This window comes from Heteronotia binoei, chromosome 2 (assembly GCF_032191835.1).
Source record: "Heteronotia binoei isolate CCM8104 ecotype False Entrance Well chromosome 2, APGP_CSIRO_Hbin_v1, whole genome shotgun sequence".
NCBI classification, from domain to species: Eukaryota; Metazoa; Chordata; class Lepidosauria; order Squamata; family Gekkonidae; genus Heteronotia; species Heteronotia binoei.
The window spans coordinates 168411032-168429438 of NC_083224.1; the positions used below are offsets into that span (position 1 = coordinate 168411032).

At 41.0% G+C, this 18407-nt stretch overlaps 1 protein-coding gene across 1 annotated transcript in view; it reads right to left on the minus strand.

Moving 5' to 3' along the window:
* The window catches only part of HMCN1 (hemicentin 1), a 286027-nt gene that overhangs the window by 2889 nt on the left and 264731 nt on the right, over positions 1–18407 (minus strand). Inside the window, exons 94-105 of the mRNA XM_060233046.1 lie at positions 17036–17185; positions 15767–15904; positions 14914–15035; positions 12807–13044; positions 11612–11674; positions 10821–10940; positions 10474–10608; positions 9001–9114; positions 7540–7665; positions 6131–6259; positions 5138–5488; positions 168–287 (exon numbers count right to left, since the gene is read on the minus strand). Of these exons, the coding sequence (XP_060089029.1) occupies positions 168–287; positions 5138–5488; positions 6131–6259; positions 7540–7665; positions 9001–9114; positions 10474–10608; positions 10821–10940; positions 11612–11674; positions 12807–13044; positions 14914–15035; positions 15767–15904; positions 17036–17185 (1806 nt within the window). The remainder of the gene's footprint in view (positions 1–167; positions 288–5137; positions 5489–6130; positions 6260–7539; positions 7666–9000; positions 9115–10473; positions 10609–10820; positions 10941–11611; positions 11675–12806; positions 13045–14913; positions 15036–15766; positions 15905–17035; positions 17186–18407) is intronic.

An 18407-nucleotide genomic window follows, 5' to 3' on the forward strand; every position in this document is an offset into this window, starting at 1 on the left:
TCTCCAGGGATTGCCAGTGCTGCGTGGACCCATAGTTTAATTAAAAACTTGAAACCTTATCCAATTTTATCTACATCAGATCTCTCCTATATGGCGGCCTGCCATTTATTCTATACTCAAAGCATCACATTTATATAACTGTTCCTTTTGCCAAAATATTTTCTTACCTTGGCACGTTTTGCCATTGGCCATTACCCGGTAACCAACTGGGCAAAAACACTGGTAACTCCCTAGAGTATTCCTGCACTCATGCTGACACACATCTCTGTTCTCACATTCATCAATATCTGCAAAAAGCATGAAAATAAGCATTGAAATTGTAAGGCAAAGAGACAATCCAAGACCAAAAAACCTCTTTGATGTAAAACTTTAGAAATTAATTCTTGTGAAATTTTTAAAAAAATCTACGTTTTATGCACATATATTACTAGGTCTGCTTGGAGTGATGCCGTGCAACAAGAGGAATCCTCCTGCATGCAACAATTCTGTGCTTAACTTACAAATGCATTTGAAAAACACTGCATTGATAAACATGTTGCCTGCACACTATGATAAGAGCCATATTTTATCAACCCTTCCTAACAAGATGCAGAGTTGATCTATTCCGGTTATAGAAGTCACTGTAGAAGCTGGGAAGTGGATGGGGCCAGCGGCTCATAGTGGCTAAGAACCAGTCAATATAACTCAGAAAGTTGCAAGCAAGGGACTGAATGACCAAGCTCAAAGTCACGCGTGTCTTCTGGAGTCACTCATATGATGGATGGATGGTTCCCCGGGGGCAAATCTGTCCTTGCCACAAATGCCTTCCTCACACCCTCAGTGAGCTCAAAATTAGGCAACACTATTTATGACTGGATTTTTCTAAGTTGGGGGCGGGGGATGGTGAAGTAAAAGCAGCCAAATAAAATCTGGAAGATTGACATCCTGGAATTTAGAAACTAGTGACAGATTAAGACCATCAACATAGTCAAGGCATTGGTCTAAGGGACAGTGAAATCACATTTCAAAAAACAGTTGTATTTAACAGCATGTATATACTAGAGTAGCAATACCTACCAAAAATACACATATCCCTCTCAGCCGTTCTACAAAGAAAAATAGGAGCATTTGGGGCTTACTGACTGCCCCACTTTGCTGTCTTCATTATTAATGTATTACAAATTATTTGCTTTGAAACCTGAATGACTCTTATGACATTTTTGATATTTTATTGATTTAGACTGCTACTGCTCTTGCTGTTGGTGCTGTGCATAGTGATAATATTAACACAATTGATCTGCGTAATCATGTTTCCTTTGCATTCGCAAACCGCTTGTGTTTTCTTAAATGAAGTAGAGGTAGAAATGAGTGCTCTGTGTTAACCTAATAAAAGTCCACTTTTTAAAAATGGATTACGTGGTGTGCTTCTAGACATGTGTCTGGCTAGGTGCAAATGTAAATGTGACTACAATGCAAAGCATGCATTGGGTTCAGAGAGCACGCTAATTATTTTATTTGCTCAACTGAGGTTCCAGGAGTTCTTAATGGATCTCTATTGCATGCCTGTGGTAGGTATGCTAATATGGCAGCATCCCAGGCCTCCAGGCAGGAAAGCAAGGTAGCTGGTGTGTCTAGTAGGAGAAAAATAGCGCAAGAGCCCAGTATTCTTGGTGGGTTCCCAGACTGATTGTAGCCAGCGTCTAGGGTTGCCAATCCCCAGTTGGACAAGAAATAAGCAACAGCTCCATGTAGAATACACCTCTTGTCAATCTCTTATCTTCAAAAAAAAATTTCCACTCAAAATATTGGTTTGATTATTCCAAATTTTGACTTTACAAATAGGTCCGGATTTGCACAATGTAGGGAAATGATACTTCAGCACACTTCTAGTATCAGCTTTCAGGCATAACCGGTCTAAATTCTCCTGTTTTGCAACTGCTTTATCCAAACCACATTTTTTTTAAAAGATAAGAGATTGACAAGAGGTGTATTCTACATGGAGCTGTTGCTTATTTCTTGTCTCCTATCCATGTGACTTTTTTTCTGTTGCTCAATCCCCAGTTGGAGGCAGGGGATCCCCCAGTTTGGAGGCCTTTTTTTCATTTCAGGGTTATCAGACAGCGGGGCAGGGGATGTCTGCTGAGCACCCATTATACCCTATAGAGACCAATTCCCATAGGGTATAATGGAGAATTGATCCATGGGTATCTGGGGCTCAGGTGGGGCTGCTTTTTGAAGTGGGGCACAAGTTTTCAGCATAGCATCCAGTGCCTATCCTCAAAACACTCCCCAATTTTCAAAAAGATTGAACCGGGGATCCAAGTTTATGAGCCCCAAAAGAAGGTGCTCATAAATAAGGTGCTTCCAAATGAAGGAAAGGCATTTAAAAGATGTGTGGTCCCTTTAAATGTGATTGCCAGAACTCCCTTTGGAGTTCAATTGTGCTTGTCACACCTTTGTTCCTGACTCCACCTCAAAGTCTCCTGGCTCCACCCACAAAGTCCCCAGATATTTCTTGAGATGGACCTAGCCACAGGAACACAGTTCCAACTGGCTTGGCATCAGGGGGTATGGCCTAATATGCAAATAAGTCCCTACCAAACTTTTCCTACAAAAAAGCCCTGTGTGAAACAAGACAGGGGATGTGGCCTAATATGCAAATGAGTTCCTGCTGGGCTTTTCCTACAAAAATAGCCCTGGACCTAGCAGCCCTACCAGCTTTTGGGACTTACACCACTGTTTTAGGGCCCCCTTCCCCAGCTCGAGGCCTACAATCAGTATTTTTCAATGTTAAGAGTACTTCATTTTGTTTTATCCCTTCCTTGTTGAAAGGAGAGGTTCCAATATAGTATGCAGTTCTCCATTATACATGTGAGTGGGACATGTGTAATAGATTTTAATATAAAAGGAACAGGACCCTGTTAGTGTGTTTATGCAAACTCCAGTCGCATCAAGTGTTCCATGATTAATGGACACCCTGGAGAGCAGGCATGGAAACTGATCCTTTGAGTAAATAAGGCTGGTTCACACATCAATGTACATAACTTGATGTCGCTTAGCAGAATGGGTGAACCTTCTGCCTTGGAAAGTACTGTTTGAGGTAATCTGCAACAGCTCATTCCAATATGCATCTCACTGTCTGAGGCTGCAGTCATCAAAGTAGTGTTAGTTTGTGTGTGAATGAGAACTGGCCTAAAGCATGTGATTTATCTGTATTGCCCAACCATTCGCTGTTCCTGTTAATTCCAGTGGAAAGCAGAGCGCAACACATTGACCCCTCCCTCCCTCCCTCCCTCCCTCTCAGCCATTCACAAGTTCCACAAAGAGAAATAAGAGCATTTGGGGCTTACTCACTGCCCCACTTTGTTGTCTTTATTATTAATGTATTACAAATTATTTGCTTTAAGTGACTTCTAAAATTTTCTTAGCTCCCTGGGATGAAAATATTGGTAGAAGGCAGGCAACAAGTGCTCTAAAATAATTAGACAAGCCGAAGGCAGCTTGGCAGATGACTTTGTGTGGCCTCCACCCTTCTCCAAATGAAGTGAATGCACCCTAGAGATTTCCATGTAGTTACAGATGCCTCTTGTGGCATGCTATCACTTTGTGCCAAGTCCTTGCCAGCTGTGGAGCTGCACCTTGCATGCTACTTTTGGTCTAGCCAGAACAGCTTTTTGTACAAATTTATGTGGGTAAGGGGCCACATCCAAATGGAAAGCATCAGGATACCCAATTATACAACATGTCCATTCTGGCATGAGTCCTTTCCCATGGGAAATGCATCAGCAGCCCTGCTCCAGAGTCACTTTTCATATTGTTTTTATCTAAGCAGTGACACTCCCCAAGAGATGTTGGGAGAGAGGCCTTGAGAAATGGCTCCATTTTATCTCTTGTTCCCTGTCTCCTGGGCCTCAGAAGACATGATTATGGTGAGCATGCCTTTGGGTATCCCTGTGCAATAACAGAAAGAAAGAAAGAAAGAAAGAAAGAAAGAAAGAAAGAAAGAAAGAAAGAAAGAAAGAAAGAAAGAAAGAAAGAAAGAAAGAAAGAAAGAAAGAAAGAAAGAAAGAAAGAAAGAAAGAAAGAAAGGAAGGAAGGAAGGAAGGAAGGAAGGAAGGAAGGAAGGAAGGAAGGAAGGAAGGAAGGAAGGAAGGAAGGAAGGAAGGAAGGAAGGAAGGAAGGAAGGAAGGAAGGAGGGAGGGAGGGATTGCTGTTCAACCAAGTTCCGTGACCTTACTGACTTGTAAAGGGGTCAGTTTGCTTTCTGCCTAACAAAATGACATCGCCCTTGATGGCATGTAATAAATTGGGCTGCCAATTTCAACCTACACCTTTCTATTTTGTACTTGGAGACAAGATAGGCCTCATTTTCTGTTATGCCAGTCATAACGCCTCCAGGGTGCAGAATGCTCTGTTTCCATTGTCAGCAGTGACTTGACACAACAATATTTCGAGACCTGCTGTCTATATAAGAATTAGCATCTGGGATCTTATGAAGTGTTTCCACAGACAGAAAGGATTTTAGCCCACAAACTGAGACTTTCTTACTTCCCCTTCCCTGCACAACTCAACATGCTCCCCCAAAATGGTGTTCCATAAAAATAGAAAAGGGAAGGAATTTTGAGCTGCAGAAAGAGGCAAGAAAGCCATGTTTTGCAGGCAGAAATTGTTCTGCCCACAGAAACAGTTTGTTGCATTCAAGCCAAAATTTTCCATCAAAGGAATATTGCAATACCCTGAAAACATGGGGCTTTCCCTCATTCTCATTTTTCACACTTGTAAGTTTCTGTTTCTTTGGGGAGAAATGCTGGACATAAACCAGTATAAAATTGAGCTGACCACTAGAGGGCAAACAAACACATGTGGAACAGATATCCCCGAAGAAACAGAAACTTAAGGGAAATGGGAATGTAGAAAAACCCACAGGGTGAATATGATGCAAAGAATAGAATGGTGATTCTACAAAATATTTATCAGCTGTTTGGGGAGAATGTCAAGGTTACAAATTGCAGTAGAATCCTACTATAGAGCATCTCACAAAATAATGCATAGCATCTCTGTGTAAAATATCCTAGCAGTAAAGCGAATCAACAGCAATATATATATATATATTTGAATATGCTATAGATAGAGACATATACACAAATGTGACATTTACCTACACATGTGTTATTTCTTGCCTCAAAGCCTTCAGGGCAAGGCTTTCTAACATTCCTTTTAGTCCTCGGGATGGGTATTCTGCTGTTCCTATACTCTGAGTAGGAGCTGTAGATATTGGAGGATTGTCTGAAATACTGCTGAGGTCGATAGTTGTCTCTCACAGGGGAGAACTGTGCATAGTTATAACTATTATAATAGGTGCCATAATTTGGCAACCTCTCCAGTCCGGCGCAAGATTTGCCATCGCCTAATAAATGTTGTCCAGGGGGACAGAGACACTTGAAGCTGCCAGGGCTGTTGGCACATTGATACGCACAAGGTTTAGGCACTTGTTCGCATTCATTAATGTCTGCTCATGTGGCATCAAATCCAAAGCAATGAACCATGCCACAAAGGGAAAGGGGGGAAAAAACACAAAACATAAAAAGCATATCACTCAGTGGACCAACTGACATCACAAATGTGATTCTGAAACCACAAAGTCCAGCTTTTTTGAGCTAGACACAGTGCATGCATTAGTCTTTGTATCAAACAGGTCATGAAAACTACATCATTATCTTTGGCTAAAGATCACTGTCAGATACACAGAGAAATCAGCTGAAGATCATCTTAATTTGCCATGGAATTATTATGTTAAGTGCTCAGTAAGTACAATAAATATTCAGTAAGATATAGACTGAGGTAGTCTTCTAGCACTATGTTTCCAGGTCCAGTTGCATGGCCAACCACCCAAGAGAATGCATGGAGAGGCAAAATGAGGTACACCTCAATCTCAGCTGCTCCATCCATTAGGGTACAGGAGGTGCCTGGAATCCCCTCCTTGGCCTCTGCCACTGCACTAGGAGTCTTCAAGGGCTGAATTAGCCATCTGAACAATCTGCTGACTTCAAGAAGAATATCTTAATTGTTTGTAGTTTAAGCAGTAGCTAAAAATAGATGCTGGACACAAGAACATGCATTAATATATATTTGAGTCTTTCTTCAAACTTACCCATACAAGGTCTTCCAACGCCCTGGGATCGGTACCCTCTTGGGCACACACACTGGTAGCTTCCTCGTGAGTTTTCACATATCTGGTTGTATCGGCATTGATGAGTACCATCTCTGCATTCATCAATATCTAACAAGGAACATGAAGTCTTAAAGGGAGCCAGATTTTTTATGTGAGATAGTAGTTATTTCTCTTTGTTGACTTTGTTAACATACAGAGCTTATTTATATTGCTGCCCAAAGCTTTCCCCAGCTGCATCTCATACCCTGCAGCTCCACTCAGCTGCAGCCTTCCTCTGGATGGAATCTTCCCCCACAGGAAAAGCCTCTTTTGCTGGAGGAACAGCCTCTTGGGGGAAGGCTTCTGTTGGAGAGAGCAACTCAGAATGCCTGGCCATTGGGTGGTGCTACATCATTCTAAGGGTGTATAGGTGTTATGTCCTTGAATAGGATGTCTCTCTTTGTCTTAACCTGGGAGCTTCCCTCTCTCACTTTGTCCTCTCACTTCTTCATGTGCCCTTGAATGGATACACATGTCTCTGCAGGTGTTTCCTGTATATACAATGCCCTCATTCTCCCCCACACACAGTGCTGGACAAGGTGGCCATTTGTGATAGAGAATCATAGAGTTGGAAGGGACCTCCAGGGTCATCTAGTCCAAGCCCCTGCACAATGCAGGGAATTCACCAATACCGCCCCCCCCCCAAAAAAAAATTCACAGGATCTGCATTGCTGTCAGATGGCCATCCAGCCTCTTTAAAAACTTCCAAAGGAGAGCCCACCACCTCCAGAGGAAACCTGTCCACTGAGGAACCGCTCTAACTGTCAGGAAGTTCTTCCTAATGTTGAGCCGGAAACTCTTTAGATTAGTTGTACTTTAAACAGTATTTTAAAGTACTCTTTAGATTAGGCTTCATTCTGTCGTTTCAACTGCAACTTGAATATGAACTGGGTCTACTTGAAGAAATGGAAGTTTATATATATATATTTGCATATATACTTCTTGGGAGATTTATTTAAGGTACTCATATCAAGATTCTTTGACTGGTCAAAACTCTGCTATGTTAACCAAATATCCCAATAGCTCCTTCCACCAGATTTCAGAATCTGAGGATTAACATGTTCCATCTTTGCTTATTCCCACCTCCTTGTCTTATCCTTCAAAAATACACACATAGCATTCATCATTGGGAAAATAGGAGGGCTAACCAAAGTGTTTTTTCTTTTTGATGAACCAATTATTGATTCATGTGGATGTTCGTTAGTAGTCTCCACATCTATGAGGCAAGAACTGTGATACCCATAACTACTCATAAACATGATAGGAAGGAAAGAGATGCTATTGAAACAACTAGAGATCAGCTTTGCTGTTACTGACTCTGAAAAGAATGTGGTAATAGATACACCTACCTATACATGTTCCATTTTCTGACTTGGTCATTCCATTTGGGCACAGATCAATGCATTTATAGCCACCTCTGGTATTCTTGCATAGCTGGTCAGGTCTGCATACATTTTGCCTGCATTCATTAACGTCTTTAACGACAAAGACGATAGTCACATTTTTAACCAATTTCATCAATAACAGCTGCATTCATATGCAACAAACCTGGTTTGTTGTTACAGGAATATATCTCAGAAATCCTCATGCATGGTTCAGAAGTTACTCACTTACCCATTTGTGACAAGGCAAAAGAATCCTGTTCTGGAAGTAAAACCATAGTTTGTAATTCAGATGAAACAACAAACTAGACCTTGCTGTAAGCACAGGAGAAGAGATGTTATTTTTGAGAGGTGTGTGAGGGAAAGGGGTGCCTAAGCCCAAGGATTTCCAAAGCTCATACCCATAATAACAAACCATGTTTTGTTGTTAGATGTATTCCATGCCATGGCAAATCTGTTAGTTCATGACAGACACATAAAACAATGTTATACCGAATTGATCTGACTATAAGATATAGGAAAAGGAAGGAAAGGTCCCCTGTGCAAGCACCAGTCCCTCTTCCGACTCTGGGGTGATGTTGCTTTCACAAGATATAGATGTTTACATAAATGTGTCTACTCTGTTTTTTTATCAGTATTGACTCAGCATTTTAAATGCTGGTACAAGATTAAGCCTTTAGTGTTTTTTAGAAAATCTAGAAGAAGAAGGCCGCAGATTAATACCCTGTCCTTTTCTCTGAATCAGAGTCTCAAAGCGGCTTACAATCTCCTTTGTCTCCTTCCCCCACAACAGACACCCTGTGAGGTGGGTGGGGCTGAGAGAACTCTCCCAGAAGCTGCCCTTTCAAGGACAACTCCTACGAGAGCTATGGTTAACCCATGGCCATTCCAGCAGCTGCAAGTGGAGGAGTGGGGAATCAAACCCAGTTCTCCCAGATAAGAGTCCACACACTTAACCACTACACCAAACTGGCTCTCCAATCTAAATCTTTAAATTGTAAAACAGTGACGTTACCAATATACTGTTGTGCAACTTCCTTTGTAAATCCAGTTTGAATGTTGGCTTATTGACACTCAAGTTTATCTCTCACTCTGTTTGTATGTTTGAATTGAAATTCATTATGTTTGTCAAAGCTCTTAAAATTTAATAAAATTAAATTGGGCTAATTGCTTGTTATTATGTTATCATTGTTGTTATCCACCCTTGAGCCCTGTTGTACAGGGGAGGGTGGGTTATAAATCCAATATATAAATAGATATATACATATACCAATGATCTGTGGGAATTTGGGACTGACATTTAAAATTCTGACTGCATAGTAGCCTATGCATGTTTCATATGTTCATTTGTAGAGCAATTATATAAGTCTCTCACAATATAATTAAATAACTTGCAAGTATCTGGTTGCCCTGAAATCTGTATCATACCCATGCATTTTCTGCCTTTTAACTGATATCCTGGATCACATCCACAGTGGAAACTTCCAATGGTGTTGAAGCAACGCTGATGACAGGGGCTGGAGTCTTGGCATTCATTAACATCTGTTGAGTAACACAGACATAAGAACATAAGAGAAGCCTTGTTGGATCAGGGCAATGGCTTATCCAGTCCAACACTCTGTGTCACACAGTGACCAAAAAAACCAAGTGCCATCAGGAGGTCCACCAGTGGGGCTAGAAGCCCTCCCACTGTGCCCCCCCCTCCCAAGCACCAAGAATACAGAGCATCACTGTTCTGGACAGAGAGTTCCAACAATACACTGTGGCTAGTAGCCACTGATGGACCTCTGCTCCATATGTTTATCCAATCCCCTCTTGAAGCTGGCTATGCTTGTAGCCACCACCACCTCCTGTGGCAGTGAATTCCACATGTTAATCACCCTTTGGATGAAGAAGTACTTCCTTTTATCAGTTCTAACCCGACTGCTCAGCAATTTCATTGAATGTCCACGAGTTCTCGTATTGTGAGAAAGGGAGACACAGTTTAATATTTTTTTAACACTACAACCCAGTAATACTGTTAGCAGTCAGACCCTTCCTCTTGCTGAGTTTCATAGTTTAAAAGAGGCAGAAACACCCTTTGTAATATCACTCCAATACCTTAAGTGCAGGACACTGCTTGGGCCAAAATAGACACAAATCAGCACTTCCTTTTCACAGGAATTGATGTGTGCTTTTTTTTAAATCAAAGCACACTTGCAGCATTCCATATAGACCAGGGACTATTCATCTAAGGGTTTCCCCTGCTAAGCTTTGGATTTATTTTTTGTTTTGTTTTTTGTTTTGTTTGAACCCCACAATTTGCTAGTCTTTTTTTAAAAAAATGTCTGGCTACTCAGCATATCCTTCCATCCTGTGCTAACAAGAATGCTACAACATGGGAAAAGAGTTAAGGGCATACACCATGAACACACCTTCTCCCTTCAGATCATTACTCATATGCCATTGTTTTGCCTCTGCTCAACATGCAGGCATACCTACTGTGTTTTGAAATACAGTCAGCCTCTATTCTCTTCACACAAAGGCATCGTTTCCAGTTTCAGTAAGAAAAATGGAGGGGGGGGCACCTTAATAGCAAGCATCATCCCAAACCAGAGATTGCCAATTTCTGTATTTTCAGAATAAACTTTATTCTCTTAGGACAGAAGAGAATTTTGACACAAAAGACCCCATCATGAGTGATTGGCCTATGTGATAAAATTGGTGCCACTGTTTTTCAGGCACAGCCAAGGCATTGCACAGAAAATGCAAAGTGAGAAGTAATGTTAAAAACTAAAATCCAGGCACAGCTTACGGGGTTCTTGGAGCTTTCCCTTTTGAGCATGAGCAAAGAAAACCCTCCAGCTCAAAGGGGAAGCAGCATACTGGCTGCAGGCTTTGATGTGAAAGTTATCTCCGCACCTTGGCAACTCAGACCATCCGATGTTCTTCTGAAACCAATTCCACATCTAACCACACAGCGATAGGAGGCAATGACATTCTCACAGTCTTGGCCAGCCTGGCAGGAATGCCTCCCTAAGGCACATTCATCAATGTCTGCAATAAAGTAGATGCCATAAGTGCGGTCCTACAACAATAGAACATAAATTACAGAAATACACAGTACAATCCACAAATATAGCCAGAAACTCCGATCCAGTGGCTGATTCCGGTTATCTTAAATCAAGGCTAGGTTATGATCATAGTATTTTGTGGATTCTAATTAACCTCTAATCCAGCTATTGCACTAAGTCTAAAATAATGCTTACCTTGACATGCTCTTCCATCTGCAGATATGGTAAGGCCTTTCGGACATGAGCAATAATAGGTTCCTATTGCATTATGGCATGTGTGGGAACATGGATTTTGGGATGTGCATTCATCTTCATCTAACAATAGACACAATCCAAAATAAAGTCAGTTTATCAGTCTCACAATATAGTGTAATATATAAGAGTGCCATATGCAACATTAAGGATATAATAAAATGTGTAGGAGTCACAACTTTCTTCTTTAAAACAAACACCAGCACAAAAACTCTGTCACAGTCCCAAGGGCTACAAAGTTCAGTTCATAAATATCTTAACAAAATCTGGATCAGAGGCAAGGAAAAAATCAGATTGAATCCATTCAAGATTCACCTACCTCATATATGTAGGAATCTTTATAATCCTAACTTGTCAATTTAAAAAAAAATGTTCTTATAGTTCTAGAAAAATTCTAACATGCACTGACCCTAAAATATCAGAACAGAATTCAATCATGCTTCTAATTTCCAAAATTTCTAAGTTCAAACTCCAGTGTCCCCCCTCCCCAGTTCTTCCACAGTTGTCTAATGTCAGCTGCAGTAGTTTATGAACAAGACAATGGTTTATAGTCAATATATCCACCAACTGTAGCAGAGAATTCTCTCACTCAAGTAAAGCCAAACAGAGCAGATGAGGAAGTAGGAAGGGGAATCTGCATTGCACAGGGCCTTATCGGGCAGGAAATTTCAGATCTGTAGAGGGGCAATACAGCATTCTGAGTATTTAGTCAAAACTACTGGCCATTTTCTTACCTGAACAATAGGGTCCGGTAGAGTCCAAACCAAACCCACTAGGACATTGGTTACTATGGTCTCCTGGGGATAAAGGTTATTCAAAGTCAAAGGTTATTCAAATTCATGGAATGTGATCATCACATGACTTTTCAGAAACTCTTCATTGGACTACTGTGCATCTTGGTTAAAAAATTTTCTATCCAAAACTAAACAAATATTTATGCAAAAATGTACTGCCTTCAACGAGTACAAGGTGCATTGGTAATGGAGACCAGTGAGTCCAAAATGAAAAATAAGTTTGTTATTTTACAACTGATCTGATCTGGTCAGACTCTCCCCTTATTTCAGGGTAAAATGGGTTCCATTTTGGCATGCCTCTGAATGAGCGCTTCCTTTTGTGCCTCTTGCAGCACTTGCTTTGCCACTACGGATGTTCAGTCCACACCTCTCAAAGCCTCCTCTCTCTGTAGCTGCAGAGAAAATTGCACCCCTGGCACTAGAGCCAGGAGAAACCAACAATGTTAATAACATGGCTCTCTTCCCACCCTATTAATGCTAGTTAAAGGAAAGGAGAAGGATGGAATTGTCTTTCTGATAGCAATTACAGTGGTGGAGCAGAAACTTAAAAACACCCCATCAGTGGTATGGGGCAGGACAAGATCAGAACTGAACTGAGAGATCCTCCTCCCACTGGAAGCAATCACTTACATGCCCCTGACTGTGATGCAAGTGGGTGGAGTAATCTCCTCCACCAATTGAGGAGCAGTATAGTAAAAGAGTTATTGCATCTGCTAAAGCTCTGAGGAAAAGGGCAAATGCATATCTAATATGTTTCAGGTTTTTTTTAAAAAAAATTACTGTATTTCAATGCTGTAGGGGTTTTCTCATCAATCCTTTTATATCATAATTATCTAAAAAATTTCAACATCTGTTTCACAACTATGGAAATTCCTTTCCCTGGAAACATGCTAAAGTCTAACCTTAAGCATCTTTTAGAAGTTGAGTAAAATCTTTTCTTTGATTGAGCTTTGACAAACTAATCTTTTTAATGGATTAAGTGGATTTTAAAATACTCACCTCATCCCAAGGCAGGGGGCTAAACTGAAATCTAAGTCAATAGCCTCATTTTTAAGATGCAACCCGTTTTAGAGGTTGTGACAACAAAGGTATATATCTTTGTACAAATCTTAAATATATAATTTGCCCCGAATACCTTTTGCAATTGAAGCTCGGATTTTAAAAGTCAGAGTTTCTTCAAGTGGATTGTATTCTGTTTCAATGAAGGACACCTGGAGTGTTTCCACCAAGAAGGGCATTCTTCCACGATCTTGATCATATGTAATGGTATGGTTCCATGTATAAGGGACACTAACTCCGTCTATGGTGAACAGCCGTGTGGAGTAAGCATAGAGCTGACCTGGGCCTATCTGAATGTAATCTTCTGTAAAATCCTGAAATGAATATCATAGCATAAATGAACTTCAGATCCAGGGGTCATGAATGGGACAATGGGCCACTCCCTAGGCTTCCACTAATGCCATATCTAATATACAGGAATACAGAGTCATCAGTGTACAATTCTTTACAAATGCTTGTAATCAGGGCTTTTTTTGAGCAGGAATGCACAGGAATGCAGTTCCGGCTTGCTTGGCATCAGGGGATGTGGCCTAATTTGCAAATGAGTTCCTTCTGGGCTTTTTCTACAACCCCCCCCCCACGCTTGCAATCAGGGCTGTCTTAACGCATGGGCCTGATGGGCACTTGCCCGTGGGCCCCACGAGCATAGGGGTCCCATACTAATCATGTATGATGCAGTACTAATAACCATTTACATTTTTATTTCTGTGAGTAGTTGTCATAGGGGCCCAGTACACTGCTTTGCCCAGGGCCCATAATGCTGTTAAGATGGCCCTGCGTGCAATTACCGTAGGAGAACAGAGTTTATTTCTTTCAGTCATTCCACTTCAAAAAGAGAATCAGTCAGCATCATAATGGAACAAAAGATTTTGAAATCTGGGCTTCAATGAGAAACAAAAATGCCACTTTCCCCATATAAATTTTTTTAGAATTAAAAACACATAAACCTTTTGATTGTATTTATCAAATCTGTAGTGGATGCACAAAATTCACATTGTGTCCAACAAATACTCTTTTTGCTTTGGCAATAGTTCCTACCTACCTTTATTTCCTTATATCCCTATACTCTGTGTTTATTCTTCAGCAGTTCTTCAGCAGTGAAGTACAGCATAAAACAGGTGAACAGTCAAAAAGTGAAATAATGGACAGACAGGGCCGGCCCCAGACTGTCTGGTACCCTAGGCAAGGCTAACTTCTGGTGCCTCCCCCCTGCACTGATAACATCACTGAGTCACGAGGGGGGCACCCAATTCAGCACTTGCAGAAGGCTGGTGCCCTAGGCAATCACTTAGTTTGCCTAGTGGGAGGGCCAGCCCTGTGGACAGGAAAAGTTACTGCCAGCAGTGACCACTACTCACAGACAATGTAGGAGGAAACACACCTGTACAACACCAGTGTATCACTTTGTTGCACTGCCTCTTATCTCAATATTTTTTTACCTTCTCATTTTGGAGATTACTGTGTCCCAGATTGCCACCACCTCAGCAAACGCAATGTGGACTCGCAGAATGGAATGGCAGGAAGTTTAAGATTAACTCACTGCCTGTGCTATATGACCCCTAAACTACTTCTTAAACTGCAAGCAAAGTTGGGACACTAATCTGTTTGGCTGGCAGCTGGCAGCACTTCCTTTGGGAAGCAGGGCACTGTGCTCAAAATGGAGGCAACCAATAGCTTTCTGCAGTGGCAGAGCAGAAGAAAACAAAAGTGCTAAGAGTAAGAGAAAGGAACAAAGATACCAGTGCAGTGCAAAAAAAGGGAGCAAATTTTAAAGGCTAGACCTGAATTATGACCAACTGAGTCAGCAGATCATCAAAAAGGACCTTACCTACAGAAGCTCTTCAATGCCTACAAAAGTGGTATCATGTACCATTTGTGTCATAATACACTAACAATGTAATTCTAAGTGTAGTCGCACTCTCCTATAGCTATTGAAGTTAATGGGCTAAGAAGAACATAACTCTGTTTAGGATTATACTGTACAGTACTGTCCCATGCAGAGTTACTCCAGTCATGCCCTATTAAATAATCTAATTAGACTACAGTAACCGTGCATGGGATTGCCTTTTAAATTTATCAAATTCATGCCTCCAGTACGTTTGCCCCTTATATGACTTCTCTTACAATGCAAGTAACTCAGGATCAGACTATATGAAAGGTTTAGGATTTCAGCAACCGTTTACCTTTACATTAACTTCAGCTGATGACTGCAGCTGTAGTACATAGCCGCTAACAACAACATCTAAGAGCAAAGAACCATCCGGGTCCAAGCCGCGAGCAATGTGAGTCATTCGTAAGATTTCCCCTGCGAATCATAAGAATAGTTTGAATGGGTCAGCAGATTTTTCCATCAGCGACCCTAGTTTTGAAGTTAATTAAGCAGTGAACCATTTAAATTTTCATTTAAACTTCTTTATAGCTACTCTCTTGGAGTGGACAGGTGATTGTGGTTAGAAGAAGACTTTAACAAAAAAAAATGCTGAAGTTATGTTTTAAAAAACTATTTCTTGGTGTGTACTCAAACTCAAATTTCAAATTAATTATATGGTCAAAGACCAGAATAATGCACTCAAACTCTTGCAGTTCAGTGGTGCTCAGAAGTAATAGGCAGACATGATCCAGTTTGGTGTAGTGGTTAAGTGTGCGAACTCTAATCTGGGAGAACCGGGTTTGATTCCCCACTCCTCCACTTGCACCTGCTGGAATGGCCTTGGGTCAGCCATAGCTCTGGCAGAGATTGTCCTTGAAAGGGCAGCTGCTGTGAGAGCCCTCTCCAGCCCCACCCACCTCACAGGGTGTCTGTTGTGGGGGAGGAAGGTAAAGGAGATTGTGAGCCGCTCTGAGACTCTGAGATTTGGAGTGGAGGGCAGGATATAAATCCAATATCTTCTTCTTCTTTACACCACTACCCCTGCCTCTTCTGATCTGCACCAGAAGGAAGAGTGCCCCAAACTAAAAAAAAATAGTAAATGGTTTTGAACAAACCTTGTTCCTTAGCCATGCAAAGTAGAAACCTGTATCTCATTCTTGACTAACCTGTTGCAAACTCCACTTGCGTCTCTCTCTTGAAAATAGCATTAGTAAGTGAAAACCCATTCAAAGCTTCTCCAATTTCCTTGGCAGTGGTCCAATAAATAGGACTTATAATAGAGACTAGTGTTTTCATCACTGGACCTGAAGGGGGGGGGGGGGGAAAGCATAAACAAAATAACTATTTTTGTGATATCTTTCCATTTTAGCTTCCAGAAGGTCTCCAAGGTGGTTTACAGCATCACATGACATGTTTATAAACTTCCTCTCTTGTTGCTATGGCATGCAGTCCCCAAGAACCTCAGAGAAACCATCCCAGTTACTCCCGAAGCAACCAGGAGTAGACTGGGTGAAAACAGGAGAGAGAGAGCCAGTTTGGTGTAGTGGTTAAGTGTGCCGACTCTTATCTGGGAGAACCGGGTCTGGTTCTCCACTCCACTTACAGCTGCTGGAATGGCCTTGGGTTAGCCGTAGCTATTGCAGGAGTTGTCCTTGAAAGGGCAGCTGCTGTGAGAGCCCTCTCAGCCCCACCCACCTCACAAGGGTGTCTGTTGTGGGGGAGGAAGATAAAGGAGATTGTGAGCTGATCTGAATCTCTGATTAAGAGAGAAGGGCGGGATATAAATCTGCAGTCTTCTTCTTCTACTTCTCTCCAGGAAGAAGGGAGTCTCCTCAAATGCCCTCAACTGGCACAATGGGGGAAGAAACATTGAGAGAGGGAGAAGGCAGAGGTGTGAGGCAACATCCTCTCCTGCTACTATGGACACACTTCTCACATAAAGGCCAGGACTGTGCTCTATGAGTCTTTGATGAGTGAGAATTGTGACAGTTACCGACAGCAACCAATCAAATATTTTTATGACGTCTGCAGTGCAAATAATGAATCAGTTTTCTGAAGAGAAGGTTGTCAACTCTCTAGGTTTCCTTATTGCCATTCAAGAATATGACAGCATCCATGTTCGTCATACCGTCGTTGAAAAATGATGTGCACCATGACTATCATATCATACAAATTCAGAATCTCATATTTCATTGGCCTTATTTCTGGACAAGTATATGCTTTGCCAATTCAGACAACTAATTTTGCATGTCATCTTCAGACAACAGAGGAGCTTGTAAGGGCGTGCCCACAAAATAAACACAAGAGGTGGCACTCATTGAGTTAATATAGGTCATTCTTAACAACACTAAATTACCATTTCAATGTGTGGGATAAATGTGTGGAAGTTTGACAAACCTAAAGAAAACCTCTAAGTAACAGAGAAGCAGATTTACCAAGGCTTCGAGGAATATTTGTAATCTTGGCTTGTATTCTTCTTGTGTCCAGATCTGGATTATCTATTATGGTGGCATTCAGGAAAGCTATTCCAAACTCAACATCGTTAATATTGCCAATGACACTTCCTCTAGCACGTGGAGGTCCACCTATTGCCAGGGGAGAAGGGTGGGGGGAGGAAATCTGTGAAAACTCTTAGTTTGCAATATTTTGCAGGAGAGAAGGTGTGATTGCATATGCTCAGAGCTGTAATGCGATCACAGAGCCTTCTCTGATTAATAAAACATAACACAAAACAGCGCACCTAAATGATGACATTACCAGGCTTATCCTGGGACACAGATTCCCCAGAGACATACCCATAGCTGTTTTATGACATGACAAGTCCTCTGAGTGAAAAAAACAAATATTGTTTAACTCCATAAACCACTGTTAACACAACAAAATGATTGCAGAAAAAAGAAACAGAACATACTTCTTGGGGAATTCAGTCAGGCACTATGCAGTTATTTGGTTAGGATCCTGGCCAGAACACCAGAGGACATTAATCATACTGACACATCAGACTTCTGTGTTCCGGTGCCACATTTAAGGAAATAACAACTTAAAATATAGCAAATGATGCCAACAGAAGACATCTGTGTGTGTGCTTTAAAAAAAAGTTTCCATAACTTTTAACCAGATTGCTACATATTTGTGTGCTTTCAGGTACTGAGATCTACAAGTAACTTCCCTTGCATCACACTACATTTTAAACAACTTCCAGCCTTTCCAAATGATAAATGGTTGTATTCATTGGCAGGAATTTGCCATTTCCAAATTCATCATGGAATAATCTGTGAAGTTGTCTTATACAAAATCAGTCCATTGGTCCTCCAGCCCTGTACTATCTACACTGACAGGCAGAGGCTCTCTATGAGGACAAACTGGTAAAAATCAGCAAACAGACTTTTCCTGGGATTTATTTGTTTACTTGTAGAAAGGCCAATATCAAGAATAACGACCCAAATAATATTGGAAGAAAACAGACATCCCTACAAAAGAGGAACTTTTGACAAAAATTCTGGAAATAGTGGAAATGGACATACTAACGGAACTATTGAGAGAAAACAGCATGCAGGACATAAAAGAACTTTGGCTACCACTATATGAATCGATAAATATAAGTGACTGAACCCAGAACAGTTTTTATAATTTTATATGTTTCACCCTTAGAGCAAATTGGTTTTAAGCTGTAAAGGTACTTAATTACAAGGTAATACAAGGTTAAGATGATCGATAATAGCTTACAGAAATGTTATAATAAAATGGAAATAATAGAGTCTAAGAGAAATATGTTATAGTGGAACTATGTAAAATTTGGAATATATG